Raw genomic sequence first — 15,458 nt, 5'->3', positions numbered from 1 at the left:
AGTTTGTGTGGTGAATCAATACATGAGGGAGAAAGGGAGAAGTAACATACTACAATGTTCATAATTGTTTTAGATAAGTGACGAGAACTACTGGCCAGCCTTGTGAAAGTCAGGCTAGAGACACAATCTATAAGTGCGACGGGTGCTTGATAAAACTGCACAAATGTTCATTGTTAATTACTAAAGTTAACTATCAATGTCAATAATAGACAAACTTGCACTCATAAGTGTGACCAAGTGTATGGAAATTAGGCTAAAAATCTAGTTATTAGTGACGAGCATCAGAGTTTGATTTTAACCATTTATTTCAATATGATTTACTGTAAGTCTTTGACATGGCCTTAATCAAACTAAATCAAAATCTAAAGATTATATTTTCACAGGATATTCTTTACATTATGTTGGTTGCCCTGCTTAAATAATAGAACCCTGCTCAAAACACAATAGATGCAGATGGGAAGCAATAGAACACCCATTAATGCCAAATACTTTATTTTGTAATAGACAAAATGGTGGTAATCAATGATATTTTAATGAAAGCCATTAGAATTTATGTAATACTATTTTTAGCAGGGTTTATGTAGAAATAGTATATCACAAATGAATGACTTTATAGCTGGGTTTTCACATGGATCACAAATGTGCATTGAAAATTGCCAGCTGATAAAACCTGTGCTTTAGGGATTGTATACATATACCATCCAAGGCTAAATATAACTTCACTGACTGATTTAGACAGTGATTAACAAAACCAGCAAGTCCCCCCAGCTGTCATTGGCTATTGAAATCTTGCTTGCAATAAAGCTTTCAGAATGCTCGATTATATATAGAGGCATACTCTATGCATTCGTGAGTGTGGTGGTGCTCATGGGTTGTCGATCTGGGACGGATGGGTAGGCTGGGATCAGAGTATACTCACTACAAAAAACTAGACTACACCACTGCTTGAAACGTCCAGAGAGTGCAATAGAGAAACTTGACGCAGGTTAACAGAGCAAGCGCCTTTTGCTTGTACCAGTTTTAGTTTCTGTTCATATGACAGTTTACAGCAACTATAGTGCTCACGCTATAATCCTTGACTGACAGGGCAACTGATTGGGTGGTTGCATATGTGATCTGACACCAATTGACCACTGAATCGAGAGAGACTACGCCACCCTGGATACTCGCCAGGGACGAGTAATTATTTTTACACTTTAGGCAAACAGGTTTGTTTCAGTAAGTGGCAGGAGACGTGAGCATAGAAATATATATACTTTTATTAAAAAAATGATCCTCACACAATATCAAACTAACTGACACAAAGGAAAAAAATAACCAAGATAGCAAAATGTAGCAAACAAGCAACCTGTGGCAACAGACGCTTCCAAAGCAAAAAGGGGGACAGGAGCTGAGGCACGACCGCAGGAGCACAACAGGCCACACAGCACCTCACACTGGTTACACCGGTGCACACGCACTCGTGGGAGAACACCACCACCCCAAACTCCGCCTTCGGCACTCAGCTCCTGCAACAAAAATGGATGGCAAATATGTTGGCACAACAGTGGACACAAGTTTCACTAAGGCTGCAGGCACTCTGCAATTCCTGTGCAGTATAGCAAGCAGGTGCTCTACTTGTTCACAACTATGCACCTGCACGCATGAATACAAAATAACAATTATAAAAAAACAATATAATAAACAGAAAAATAAATTAAATATGCAACTGCAGCAGCACCGTCAGGGCTAGCCAATGTAGAAAAGCACAGCTGTTAGAAACAGTAGTGCCAAACAAAGCAATGTAAATAAAAAGTAAAGCAAAACAACAGCGCCCCCGGATAACTCCCACGTAGCCCAGAAGCGCGGGAAGTAATCGCTGGTAGAGACGCAACCAATCTGTCTGTAATGCAATTAATGTTTAAACAGATTGAACAAAATTGCAACATCCTAATACAAATTTAAAATTACCTACCATGAAGGTAGAATCTTCCCAACCCCAACCAAACAGGTAAACAACCAACCGATGAATGCACTGGGCGGTTGCGGCTCGTTCAAACTGTCAACGGTAGACGAAGTTCATTCAGGAGAACAGGGACCATAAAATGCAACCAATAAGTCTACAATAAAATTAGCGTTAACGGCTCATAAGTGGCTAACGGGGATAAGGTTTAACCCACGTAGCTACCGTACTCATCAGATTTCGTAACCCAGCCAATCGGGTAACCACACAAATGTGCGGAGGACAACTCGCTCAGTTTGTGTCACGGTCCCACCGTCTTGTTTATGAAATTCTAGTCGTGTGGTGGGATCGGGGCAGAGTCCTTAGGTAGTATGTGAGAAAACCATGAGTTGTTTGTTTATTCCTCTCATGTGTTTTCTCGTGTCTCGTCATTGGCCCCGCTCCTCTCGTTTCCTTGTGATCTTTCCCCTGAGTGTTTGATTAACCACACCTGCCCCATGTCATTATCCCTCGTTTGTGTTTCCTATATATACCCTCATGTTTCTTTGTCCTGTGCACGTGGATTGTACTGTGTACCTCGTATGTGTTGTCGTCTTGCTGTGAGTACTTCGCCTTGCCCTTGTTTTCCCCTATTATGTTTTTTGGTCGTGGTTTTCTAGTTTTTGTTTTAGTTGTTCCTGTCTTTTCATTTTGCCCCCACGTGGGAAGTCTTTGTTTTGTTTATACAGATTTCTTAGTTTTGTTTTTTCCCCCATCGAGGGTATTTGTTTCTGTTTTTGTTATAATAAAGTCTTGTGTTTAACCCCTTCACTGCCTGCCTGCGCTTGGGTTCTTCCGCACACCATTCGCGACAGTTTGTTGGAAGACTGTGTACGCAGCCCAACCCAAAACGTCCGTAATATTGACAGACACACAAGCTTGGCTCAAACTCACTCAAGCTTCAGCCTGCAAACAACAAAACCCGTATAGTGTCACGAGCATAGTCTTACATTGAAACACCACACCGTCATTCCACTTACCTGCAGAGGGGCAGGGGCAACAACAACCAAGTGTCACTGTCAACCACAAGGTTCCTCTCAACATGCCATTCTACAAAGAAATGCTAACATGAGCTACTACATGCTACCAATGACATAGCCTACACCACTGCGTACCTGCCGGCAGTGTTGCCAACTTTTGCAAGACAAATAAGCAACTGCAGCTCCAAAACAAGCCCAAAACAAGCCCAACATTATTCATGATCATCAAAGTAATTTATTATCAATTATTTATTATTAATGAACGAGCTGGTGTCGTTTTAAACTGACCCTGTTTGAAAAACACAAACATAAATTATTTTACAAAAATTAATTGCAAATCCCTGATCTGAGCAGTATAGGCCTGGAGAGATGGAAAAGGAGTAGATAAAATGACCACTTAACGTAGCTGTAACATCCACACATTTATAATAAAGTAAAACTGAACTATATGCATTTGATGTATACTTTTTAAAATTATATTCTGCAATGATCCAATGACAATACAAATGTTTGATGTTTACCTTATAGCCTAATATATATGAGGGCAGTTGTGGCCTAATGGTTAGAGAGTCGGACTAATGACCAGAAGGTTGCCGGTTCGATTCCCAGGGTTGGCGGGTTACAACTGAGGTGCCCTTGAGCAAGGCACCTTACCCCTACTTGCTCCCCGGGCGCTGCAGTGATAGCTGCCCACTGCTCCGGGGGTATGTGTGTTTACTACTCTCTGGATGGGTTAAATGCAGAGGTCACATTTTGTTGCCTTGTACTTGTACATGTGCAATGACAATCTAAAAAATCTAATAAATAGGGTCGTCCCTCCCTACCCGTTTGCTGCACCGTGATCAGATCTGAACGTTTCGTTCATTTTCACATTTCATTATAATCGTGACAGATGTAATACATTTGGTTTAGTTGGTAGGGGAAAGGGTGCAGTGTGTTTGAGGACAAATTACGCTATTCACACGTGCTTAGGCTTGAATAACGCTGTGTAGCCAAACGCGTAGATCTACACTTTTAACATGTTTAATGATGTAGCCCGGTTATAAAATGCTTTTTATCTTAAAGTGAATATTTCATCCGTTTAGTATATTTACCTCCGATTACCCAAAGCCCGCCGATGATTACGTGAAGAGACCACTAACATTCTTGGCTTCTCTATGTTGTTTTACGTGCTTAGATATGTTGTGTGACCTCCTGCGGCGCCGCGCAGACCAATCGGCACGTGACATCATAGTATGCCGCATGTAGTACAAAAAGCCTACCTTCGAGCAGACAGTGTTAATGGATTGAACAAAACAGCGACCATAGATGTAAAGAAACAAAGTTGCTTGTCAGGTTCAGAACAAGCAACCATATTTTTTAAATAAGCCCCAAAACCCGCAACCCGCAACAAGTGATTTTTTAACGCGACTTGACAGAAAAAGAAGACCAAGGTCGCGTATTATAAGCGGACTTGGCAACTATGCCTGCCGGGCGACCGGATGTGACACCGAAGCAAAGGGGCGTGACTAGTGACACCAAACCACTTCACCATAGGATATATATACTGTATATATATATATATATATATACCCCCATATCCACTGATAGGACAGCTAATAATCAAAACCGACAGGCCCTACCACACATAGTAACGTAAAAATAAAACCGCACCACGCTGCTCTTTTCAAAAAGTCAACAAAAAAGGCAGTGCAGTGCGCCGCGTTTTCAAACAGCAAAAGCGCGTTCTGTGTGATCAAAATAATAAACCATTCTGGAAAGTATGCAAGTAGGAAGAAAGAAGAGATAAACACTTAGAAATAAATATGAACATGTCTAAATGAAACAGTAAAAAAGTTTTGCTTTGTACTTTTATTTCTCTGAGATGTTCTGGGGACCCCTTAGAACCTTTCAGATGCCCGCTGGTGGTCACAGGACCCCACTTTTAAAACCCCTGGTCTAGAAAGCAAGCAACAAAATCCTTAGAGTTCTTTACTATTCAATAAAATACCTTTTAATAATTACTAAATTAATTATTTACTTGATTTGCGGTCTCCCTGCATTTATTGTGCCACATGCTATTTAGTTTAAATGATTAGCTCAAATTTTATTACAATTTAAAGTATCAAAATTTGCCCCACCACTTTCAGAGTATGGTGCCACCCCTGCCGGAAGTCAAAAATGGCACAAAAGAGCTAAAAATAACAGATGTTAAAAACGTCTATGATGTGAAACAAAAACAACCATGTTTGTTAAAATCTTAGAAAATAATGTAGTGTAGCGTTTCATTACACTTTAGGTTATGGTAAATGTAGAATTGTCTCGGACAGTATCGTTGTTGTTTTTATTCATTTGTAACATAGATTTGACACATGCTGTATATTTTAAAGCAATCTTAAGTATATTTTTCACTCTTTCCTTGTACTGTGTCTATGAACTCCAACTCAAGTACGTTTATTGTTAAGTAATGTTTTCAAATTTTTATTTTCAGTATAATGATCCTGATATTTGTCAGTAGAGAATAATCTTTATATAGAGAGAAAGTATATGCCATTTCACTTGCTTCAATTTTTCCATCCTCTTTCTATATTTGCATCCTTCCCTCGCATCCTAAGATGTGATAGTGCCTGTTAATAAATTAAGTATTATAGAGAAAACACTACATTTCAATTACAAAGATCTTGACAACCAGGTCAAGTGGCAAAAGATATGAGTCAAACAAAAAAGTGTTCAAATAAAAACCAAAATAATGGCTGTTAGAGTTTGTTTATTTATCGCATTGCATCTTGCAAACTAAATTGGAAAATAAAAGCAGTCTTGACCTTATTGCATTGGATAGAATGTGCAGCCGCCTAGTTATTTTCAAATAAAACACAACCCCTGCTGAAAAACACAACAGACAAAGCATTTTGTGGATTTAGACCATGTCAGCAAATACAGTGTTTACAAATGAATGCCCAAGTTCAAAGCATACAGCATTTAACACTGGTGTACTGACTTTATACAAATCAACCCAGCTAAAAGAGACAATCAGTATGTTAATTGAAGTTTCCCCATTGAAATTAATAATGTTTCAGACTTGACCTAATTGTTTTAATTCGACATCCTGTAGGACCTATAACTTTTCTTTAACTTTTTTTGCTGTGAATTATAATCCTGACAAAGCAGTGAGACTGACCTGCTAATTGCAGTTGCAGAACTTGGTTTTTTACTTTTGTAACACTGAAACAAGTCACGTCGTATCACTTGCATATCCAGTGATTTTATAAAGATAGAGATGAGAATCTATCACCACGCAATAGAGATTTCCTTACTGTAAAACCAGATACGAATGTCCATTTCACAGTGTAGCAATACACATTTAAGACTTTGTGTTTGCAGATACAGTATGTGAGTAGGCATCAATAAAAACATCAGTTTATTGTAAAACACTACACATAAAACATATGAGAACAACAAATTATGGTAATGTATGATGTCGGAGGGTTGCAAGCAACTGAAATACATGTTCCTCTTTAATGCAGGTAGAGGTGTGGCCTCATTTATAAAACGTGCGTAGGCACAGATTTGATCTAAGAGAGTTCGAACGCTAAAATCCATGGCAACATATTTATAAAAATGGCCTTTGATGTGAGAAAATGCTTGGCGCCATGTCAGGGTCTGAGCAGACATACGCACTTTTGCTTTTACAAGTGCTGCATGTTTTTGGAAATATAAGCCATTCCTGCCACGTGTAAAGGATTTATACATTAAAGGTGCAAGATTATTTGCGATGTATAGATTTCACATCTGAAAGAGAAGCGTACAAACATTTTCAGTGCATACAGTTCATTCTATGAATCGCACGTATACTTTGAGAAATGATTATTAAATCAAATTTAGGTCGGTATCTACGCCACATTTTATATACGAGGCCCCTAGAGATTACGTCAATTTATATACGTTTAAATGTTCTACATTTACATTTGGGCATTTAGCAGTTACTTTTATCCAAAGCAACTTTGAAGGAAATGTTCTGCTTAATTTCATAAATAGATTAGACCACATTCATATTCAGGGACATTGGAATAACCAAAAATACCGTAAAAGAAACTTGAAATAAGGAGAGGTACTTCATAATGCACTAAATCAATTACAAGTGCACTTTTAGGGTCACAGTACCATGTGCATCAGCATGGGGCCAAAATCAATAAAAAAAATACATTATAATTGATCAGCTAGAATATTCCACAGGCAGTCCTTCACTTCACATATACTGTAAACTTCCCAAGTCTCCAACATCAAATTTAGATCTTTACGAACTCAGAAAACTTCTTACATCATTTCAAAAGAGGAACTGTGCATTTATGTTTCTAGCTTACTGACAACACACATGCCCATCCCAATCAAGAGAGAGAGAACTTCCTTTTTCATTGCTCACATACTCTCATCATGTGATTCAATGTACAATTGCTTAAATATACACAACACAACCTGACAATTGAAACATGAAATATGCCTAAACAACACACACAATAAAAACAGACAACATAGTGTTTCTGTACCAACACTGTTACCAATGTAACAACTAAAGGATAAAATAAATAAATAAATTCAACACCATGACAGAAGAAACTTTTTTTAACAGAAGAAACTATAACGACTGTACCTCAGACTGTTTGTTAGAGATGACTGGCAATGTGCTAATTTGCTGTTGTGTATTTTTTACATATCAGATAGCAGGGTGAATCTCACAGTCATATATTTTTTATAATTATTATATAAACAAAAAAAGAAGAAATCTTATTTAGTAGATTTATGCATTGCATCATTATTTTCATGCCAGTTAAACACATTTTCCCCAAATCTCCAATTCTGTACTGTAAACAATATCACATACGTATTTGCCTTGTACAGTGATAAAATGTACCCGGTCCTGACATTTATACATTATTTCTCATGACATAATGGGGATAGTTCAATCCTCCCAGAAATTGTTTCATTTATTTACCCTCAAAACCTGTATGACAAAAGAAGATATTTTGCAAAATTCCAGTTTTGTGTCCATACAATGTTGTTGGGTTACCAACGTACCTTAAAATATCTTCTGTATTTTGCAGAAGAAACAAAGAGATATGGGTTTGGAATTACACAATGTTTTTTCATGGAACTATCCCTTTAATTGGTGAAAAATTACCCTCAAATATGACCAAAATCATTCTACTGATAGCAAAATATGTATCCATGTGAAGTGATGTATTTTGGAACAGGGGACAAATGGTATGCCATAACACACAACGCTCCACACAAAACAGCAGAATGTTATGTAGAGGAGTCTCGCTTAGCCAGACCTTTCGTACTGAAGAAAGAACCATTGCTGTTCTGAATTTGCCAAGGACCACCCAAGAGGCCATATGACTGACAGGTGGAGATGTATCCAAAGTCACAGACTGGCATGCATTCACCAACGTGTAAAAGGTTAAGAACAACGTTTATGGGTTCATGCTGTTACCCCCACATACTTTTAAAAATTCAGCATTTTGCCAATCATGATGCATTCTCATTGTAACCACGACAGCTTACTTCTCCGAGCCGACGGCTTTGTGCTGTTAAAGAACAGTACATGCACGTCTCCCAGAAATCTTGTTGAATTCAACCGGTGAGAGGACGACTTCAAATCTGCTGAAGTTTTTCCGGTTAAGTGTTACAGAACACTGTTAAGAAGAGCCACATTACAAGCATTCAAGCATTTGGCTGTAGAAAAATATGTTGTTTGTACCAGATGGAAGAGGGATTAAGTGTTTATAACATAACTTTACTCTTACATACGCATTACATAGGACCATAAATCTGTTACACGTGTAGCCAAGAGACACGTCTGGCTACAGTTATGCCTGTACCTACACTTTAAGCCATCAAACATGTAAAGCATGAGAGAGTTTCTGTCTTTAAATATAAAACCAAAAGGCTGAGGGCCAATTCAAGGCACCTCAACAGCAGGAAGAGCGAGCCACTTTACGGTTTCCATGGAGATCAATGGTACTACTCAACAGGGTGTGGTCTATCAGGTCATCACCAGCCAGAACTTCCCGAACCGCCGCCTCAAAAGCAGCCCCCACGTTGGTGTCGTCTTTTGCGCTGGTCTCAAAATATGGACAGCAGCCATTTTCCTCACACCACGCGCTGGCTTCATCCTCCCCCACTTCACGGTCCTCCTTGTCCACTTTGTTTCCGAGCACCACAAAGGGAAACCGCTCGGGGTCTCGTACGTCTGAATAATACATGAACTCCTTCTTCCAGCAGCCCAGGTTCTGGAAGCTCTGCAGGTCGTCCACGGCAAATGTTAGCAGACAGCAGTCCGCCCCACGGTAGAAGGGCGTGCGCAGGCTCTTGAAGCGCTCCTGGCCTGCCGTGTCCCAAATCTGGAGGGTGACCAGCTTGCCATCTATTTCAAGGTCGCGGTTGAGGAACTCCACGCCTATGGTGTGAAAGGACTGCGAGTCGAAGCGGTCGGTGACATAGCGGTTCATGAGAGAGCTTTTCCCCACACCACCATCCCCCAGCAGAATGACCTTCAGCAACAGGCTCTTCCCACTCATAACGGCCTTCAATATCGCACGTGTTCACTGCAACCTAGATAACACAGATACAAGCATGTACTGTCCAGAGGGGAAAACACACACAATAAAGGATTTATTTCAGGTTCAATCAGGAACAGGTAACGTTATAGCAAATTACCTGTTAAGGAATACCAAGGTTTTAGCAATTCTTAACAGTGTTAGTCAGTGGTTGCGCTTATCTGGTGTGGGTCAGCTGCTATAGTGTCTGAACATTCTTAACAGTGTTAGTCAGTGGTTGCTTATCTGGTGTGGGTCAGCTGCTATAGTGTCTGAACCTGACACTTTGGCCAGGAAGACACCCTCTGAGAGAGCAAACAGATTGGTTAAACATACGACTGTTTCATGATTTTCTCTTTAACTTCAGCCTGTAGGAAAATGTGCTGTAAGGGTGAATTAAAATAATCTGTTACACTCGGTTTCACAGACAAGGCTTAATTTAAGCAAGGACTATGCCTTAGTTAAATTAGGGTATTTAAGTCACTTTTTTAAAAATGCTTTAGAAAAAAACATTACTGGTGTGCATGTTGAGACAAAACAATGGCACTGATATATTTTAGGATATGTCAGGGCAAGTTACTGTATGTTCAGTTAAGACCGCTCAAACATTCTTTTTAGTCTGGGACTAGTCTTAAACCTGACTGTTACTCAATATGCATTACTAGTCCTACATAAAAGTCATATTAGGAAAGAAAAATAAAGAGCAAATGCCATTTTATATTGACTTGAGATGTTTGGCGACATTATGACTGCAAAAAAAGATTTTCCCCTAATTATTGCTATAGCATATTACTGATCAAAACTACAACACACAACCCAAAAATCTCCTTCAAAAGCAACTGAAAATGCTAATAATGTCCAATAACGACACAAAAAACGAAACCGCTGATCGCTCCCTGCGCATGCGCATGTGTGCATGACAGCAGTGTTTTTAGCATACTAGTGCTCAAGCTAACGAATTCAGTATCCTGCATGTTATGAATCAAACCTCACTTACACTATAATTAAAAACATATCTGACATTTGTTTCTACTTCATGTCATTAAACATTAAAGCGTTTTCGATCTTCGTTAACTCCATCTAGCTTAATGCCTAGCGCAGGTTTTTATGTTTATTAAAAACACTAGGACCGTTATTGAAAAAATGAGCAAAAGCACATTGGAACATTGATACCGGTAAAAACTGAAAAAGCACTTTAGAGTTAAAAAAAACTCTGTATTACCTCATATTGTACCGCGAACAGTGAGCTGCTAGCTGCTGAGGTTTCACGCGCTGCTTGCGCTTGCGCATCTATTGTATGTGCAAGTGACAAGTGCACAACCCCACTGTTCAGACAGACAAAAACGCTTAGCGTTTTTATAGTAAACAGAGTTTTAATAGTTTTAACAGAGCTTAAAATAGTAAACGACAGTTGTTTTCATTCTCCCTTTATTTTATTATGTTTATTATACATTATTTTACATGTATATATGCACAGGTCTATCTGACTGTCTATACAGTATTTGTAATGAAACTGACAAAAAAAAAACGTATAACCCCATACTATAATAAAACTACCCGGATACCAAAGATAATTGCAATTTTAAATTGGTTAGTCTCAACATTTATTCAACATTAAACATACATTATCTTGCTATCTGGTTAATTTTTCTATGTTTAAGTTATGCTATTGCATGATTTTGGGTTGTAGTAGTTCTTAATTTCATCCGTTTCATTTGTTATTTTATATCAGTTGTTTTTATATGTTATTTGAAGTTCAGATAAAGTGAATAAAATATGATGAACAAGGTTTACAATTTTTGAAATGTAATGCTCATCCACAACACAAGGTGGCAGTAGTGTCAAGCTTTTCCTGGTAATATTCCTCAAATCCGAAAATGCACATCACGTCACACTCACTCGGCAGAGAACATAAAACAACGTAACATGCGTTTCTTTTAACTAAGGTAAGAAATGATACGATCAGATCACATTATGTGGAAAATTAACTTCTGTATTGGCTGTGACTGCGCCTATAGACAGCATTTCTGGGGAACCGGGCGCTAAAGCTGTAGCGAAGTAGATAATTAGGTTTGATGATGCTATAATGCACAGAAATGCTGTTTAGATAGTTTGCTCTCGTTGTTTTGATACTTTTTAAAAAGAAAGTTAAACCGTTTTGAGACTATAATTAGCAAAAAATGCAGAAATGTATCTCACTAGGTTTAGAGAGACAGCTTTTGTGTTTTTTATTGTACTGTACAATTAAATGTCCTAGAAGGAGCCAATACTTTTCTATGGCTAAGTTACAGTTCAAGGATGGACAGAAGAATCAATCAAATGTTCCATTCTTTCTATGATTGTTCCCAGGTCGACAATGATACTCTGCTTTTGGCTTGTTGCCGTGACCCCAGTATCATGCTGGGGCCAGGTGCTAGTGGACACAGGGGATGTTTTCCAGCCTCAGAGCGCTCTTACTGATGTGGAGTTTGGCGCTGTGAGCACCTACCGTGGCCCTGGAAACAATGACCATCGACCTAATAAAGAGTTGCCCATCCTTTTGTGGTGGAGCTCCAATCTGTTTCCCCACTTCCCAGGAGACACCGAGCGCGTGGACTGTGCCCGCTTCTCCTGTCTGGTCACACGCAATCGTAAAGTTCAACTGTACCGTCGCACGGTGTCCATTATCTTCTACGGCACGGACTTTAGGGCGTACGAAGCTCCGCTGCCACGTATGCCGCACCAAACTTGGGCGTTATTTCACGAAGAGTCACCCATGAATAACTATCTCCTCTCTCACAGCATTGGCATCAGGCTCTTTAACTACACGGCCACGTTCAGGAGGGAGTCCGACTATCCACTAACCCTGCAGTGGCTGCCCTCTCTAGATTATCTCCTGACACCATCCGCCGTGTCGCTACAGGAGAAGAACCGCTGGAGAAACGCTGGTCTGGCTCCTGTGCTCTACATGCAGTCCCACTGTGATGTGCCTTCTGACAGGGACCGCTATGTTCAGGAGCTTATGAAATACATAGAGGTACCTAGTGTTCCAAATATGTAATCGGAGTAAGACATCTGTATTTTCTTTGTTCTGATTAACACAGAGAAAGATATTTAGAAGAATGCTTGTAACCAAGCAGTTCTTCGCCACCATTGACCACCAAATTAGAAAAAATTGCTTTATTGCTCTGTTGAACACAAAAGAAGATATTTGAATAATTTTGGAAAGCAAACAGTTCTGGGACGTTTCTGTAGCGTGAAATGCAGATGAAGTGATTTTGAACATATGAAATCCTATCACAAACACTGAAATGCCCATGTTTTTCGTGCTTATTGTTGCTCAGATCGATCATACTGAGAAACAAGGAGCTTTTATCGTGTAGTACCAAAAGTTGTTCCCAGAGAGCACTTAAGCCTAGTCCTAGACTAAAATGCATGGAAGGAGTCTTAACTTGAAAACATTTTCAGAACCAAATTGCTGTTTTTTTAAGTGGGGTTTTGGGTTTTCTGGTTAAAATTGGTGCGAGTTATGAGGGCATGTCATAAAGTTTTTTAACCACGATAGCTGAAAAAGCATAATAGCACCCATTTAACAACCTTTTAGAACAATTTAGCAACCAAACACTATTTACACTTTGTATGTTTACCATATAAGTATGATCTTGACAAAATATAAATATGTCGTTTTTGTGTCGTCTTCAGGTTGACTCATATGGGAAGTGCCTTAACAACAGACATTTACCAGAGGATCTGGAGGACACCAGCACAGCTACTGGTGAGGACAGACGCTTCATGAGCTTCGTCGCCCGCTATAAGTTTCACCTAGCCTTAGAGAACGGCCTGTGTCCAGACTACGTGACCGAGAAGCTCTGGCGGCCCATGCACCAGGGTTGTGTGCCCATATACAGGGGCTCATCTTCAGTGGCCGACTGGCTGCCAAACAATCATTCTGCCATCCTCATTGATAACTTCCCCTCTCCCCGAGATCTGGCTGAGCACATAAAGGCTCTAGATCAAGAAGACACTGAGTACTCGCGTTATTTGGAGTACAAATCGCCTGCAAAGATCACTAACTTGCACCTGTTGAATGTGCTGGAGACTAGAGAGTGGGGTGTTAATGACATGAGTAAACCCAACTACCTGAACGGCTTTGAGTGTTTTGTGTGTGATCGAGAGAACGAGCGTCTGGCCGCTGTAAAAGCGCACAAGAAGAATCCAGAACAGAACCCGCTCCCTCTACCAAAGATGGCTGACAGCTCACACATGGGATGTCCAGTGCCAAGTCCTGGATATGGATCTGTGGAAACCATTGATGCCAATGATAGGTAAAACACAGCAATATTCAAAACTGTACATGTACACAAATGCAAATGTAGCTGACTAATTTTCGCATTACGATGTGAAATAATAATGTTACGCTTACCCTTGTTTTATTGTTTTATTGTGCATGATTCATCACAGCATGTTATTTAAATGGTGTTACATAACCTTTCATTACAGTCTAACTTTGAATGCCTCTAAAATGAAAATTTCCTGAATGCAAAGGCAAGGAAAAGCTGCATTCCTGCATTCATTTCATCGTCCTCCAAGTGAATAGTAAAAGCATAAATCCCCCTTAAAATGCTGCACGGTTTGGTTTGTCTTTTGCATGAGGAGGCCAGGTTACACGCCTGTTTGTTTTACAAATTCACCTACATATCCAGTCTTGACAGACATAATGCTAAACCAAGCTGTGTAGATTAAGTGTGTTTTTCTTCTCAGCTGGCACCTGATGTGGCCACAGGACTACTGGCAGAGTCTGGATCAAGCCGAGGGTTTGGAGTCACTTATCAGACATAACGTGTCAGACCCGTCATTACTATGGCAACACATGCAGAACATTGCTGTGCGGGGAGCTAGAGGCCAGTGAGTTTACTGACATGAAGAATGATGCTTCACCATCCACCCAAAGGAGCATGTTAGAACCAAACCTCTCTTGACAGCTGAGGAAAAAACACTGTTGCCAAAATATTTTGATCTCAGCTAATCTTTAACTGGGTGTGCATTTTAAGAATGGATGAGGTGCATCTTCTTCCCTTGAAATCAGATTTCAATCATCACACTCGGCACTTTTTAATATGCATTGACCGAACATTTTAGTCACTTTGGCATGTTTTTCACAGAAAAACTCACAGATGAATATCACTGCAAACATGATAAAGTGAATGATTTCTTTATTCACAATACCATTATAGTACCAGATTTTTGTCCTAGAATGTTTTTTTTTTTTTGGTGTTGCTGATTTTTGGTTTCATTTGAACCCATAGGAATTTCGGGTCCATTTTATATGAAAGTTCATTTATAAAGATTTGTATACCTCAGTATTTTTTAATGTGCTGTATTTATTTTTTATACTGCAATACAATAAAGGTGGATAAAACAGTTCATTTTTGAGACTGCTGGTATACAGAAAATCACATTTAGCAATAAAGAATATATTTGCGTCACAATAGACCAGCCATTCAGAGTCACTGAAAACAGCAATTTAACATTGGTTTTTGTAGATTAAATACATCGTCTGATGACTAAAATTTAATGTATGCATTAAGGAATGCCCAAAAAAAACAATCCTGTAATCCCACAACAAGTTCTTCTACTAGCACACATTTAAAGCATCCAGCATTAAAGCCTCATTTAACAGTATGTATGAACATGCTCACATCATTTCAAGTCTAATTCCTATTACAAGGAAGGAGCTGTCCATAACAGTGAAGTATATCCATTTGTCCTGGAATTAATTGTCAGATTTAAAGCACATTGGAATAGCAGCTCTCGCAGTGAACAGTCCCACGGTGCAGAAACATGTTGTAGAGTAGATCTCCCATCGGTTTACTGCAGATACCGCACTTAAGAGGGGGTAAAAGAAAGTCATTCAATATGCATCCTCTTTAAAGCATGTTGTCA

The 15,458-nt window shown here is 39.4% G+C and overlaps 3 protein-coding genes across 7 annotated transcripts in view; 1 reads left to right on the top strand and 2 right to left on the bottom strand.

Moving 5' to 3' along the window:
• Positions 1 to 5,664: 5,664 nt before the first annotated feature.
• rab9b (RAB9B, member RAS oncogene family) lies at positions 5,665 to 10,852 on the bottom strand. Of its 3 annotated transcripts, none has more exons than XM_057350041.1 (2): positions 10,759 to 10,852; positions 5,665 to 9,552 (listed from the first exon to the last, which is right to left on the bottom strand). In XM_057350041.1, exon 2 carries the CDS (start codon positions 9,516 to 9,518, stop codon positions 8,910 to 8,912), a length of 609 nt encoding a protein of 202 aa, XP_057206024.1. In that variant the 5' UTR covers positions 9,519 to 9,552; positions 10,759 to 10,852; the 3' UTR covers positions 5,665 to 8,909. The 3 variants fall into 3 exon arrangements, with proteins under 3 accessions (XP_057206024.1, XP_057206025.1, XP_057206026.1); XM_057350042.1 differs by having other exon boundaries at positions 5,665 to 9,578; positions 10,759 to 10,831; XM_057350043.1 differs by lacking the exon at positions 10,759 to 10,852 and adding an exon at positions 9,658 to 10,752.
• Positions 10,853 to 11,407: 555 nt separating this feature from the next.
• Positions 11,408 to 14,939, top strand: fut11 (fucosyltransferase 11 (alpha (1,3) fucosyltransferase)). 2 transcript variants are annotated; one of them, XM_057348995.1, is made up of 4 exons: positions 11,408 to 11,482; positions 11,886 to 12,552; positions 13,218 to 13,840; positions 14,277 to 14,939. In XM_057348995.1, the coding sequence occupies exons 2-4, from the start codon at positions 11,893 to 11,895 to the stop codon at positions 14,422 to 14,424; spliced, it is 1,431 nt and encodes a 476-aa protein (XP_057204978.1). In that variant the 5' UTR covers positions 11,408 to 11,482; positions 11,886 to 11,892; the 3' UTR covers positions 14,425 to 14,939. The 2 variants fall into 2 exon arrangements, with proteins under 2 accessions (XP_057204978.1, XP_057204979.1); XM_057348996.1 differs by having other exon boundaries at positions 14,016 to 14,394.
• The window catches only part of znf185 (zinc finger protein 185 with LIM domain), a 25,316-nt gene continuing 24,326 nt past the window's right edge, over positions 14,469 to 15,458 (bottom strand). The window contains exon 27 of one of the 2 annotated variants that reach the window (XM_057348994.1): positions 14,469 to 15,400. In XM_057348994.1, coding sequence (XP_057204977.1) covers positions 15,302 to 15,400 — 99 coding nt within the window. In that variant the 3' untranslated portion in view covers positions 14,469 to 15,301. The remainder of the gene's footprint in view (positions 15,401 to 15,458) is intronic. The other variant, XM_057348993.1, reaches the window with a different exon arrangement.

This window comes from Triplophysa rosa, linkage group LG13, assembly GCF_024868665.1.
Source record: "Triplophysa rosa linkage group LG13, Trosa_1v2, whole genome shotgun sequence".
Classification (NCBI taxonomy): Eukaryota; Metazoa; Chordata; class Actinopteri; order Cypriniformes; family Nemacheilidae; genus Triplophysa; species Triplophysa rosa.
Note: the sequence above shows the minus strand (reverse complement) of the source record. Positions and strands in the feature narration are given on the sequence as shown.

Excerpts from the sequence above, each read along its gene's own strand:
- fut11 (XM_057348995.1), top strand. The coding sequence starts at position 11,893 with ATGATACTCTGCTTTTGGCTTGTTGCCGTGACCCCAGTATCATGCTGG. Across the intron at positions 12,553-13,217 it reads AGCTTATGAAATACATAGAG|GTTGACTCATATGGGAAGTG; the intron begins GTACCTAGTGTT and ends TGTCGTCTTCAG. Across the intron at positions 13,841-14,276 it reads ACCATTGATGCCAATGATAG|CTGGCACCTGATGTGGCCAC; the intron begins GTAAAACACAGC and ends TTTTCTTCTCAG.
- rab9b (XM_057350041.1), bottom strand. The coding sequence starts at position 9,518 with ATGAGTGGGAAGAGCCTGTTGCTGAAGGTCATTCTGCTGGGGGATGGT.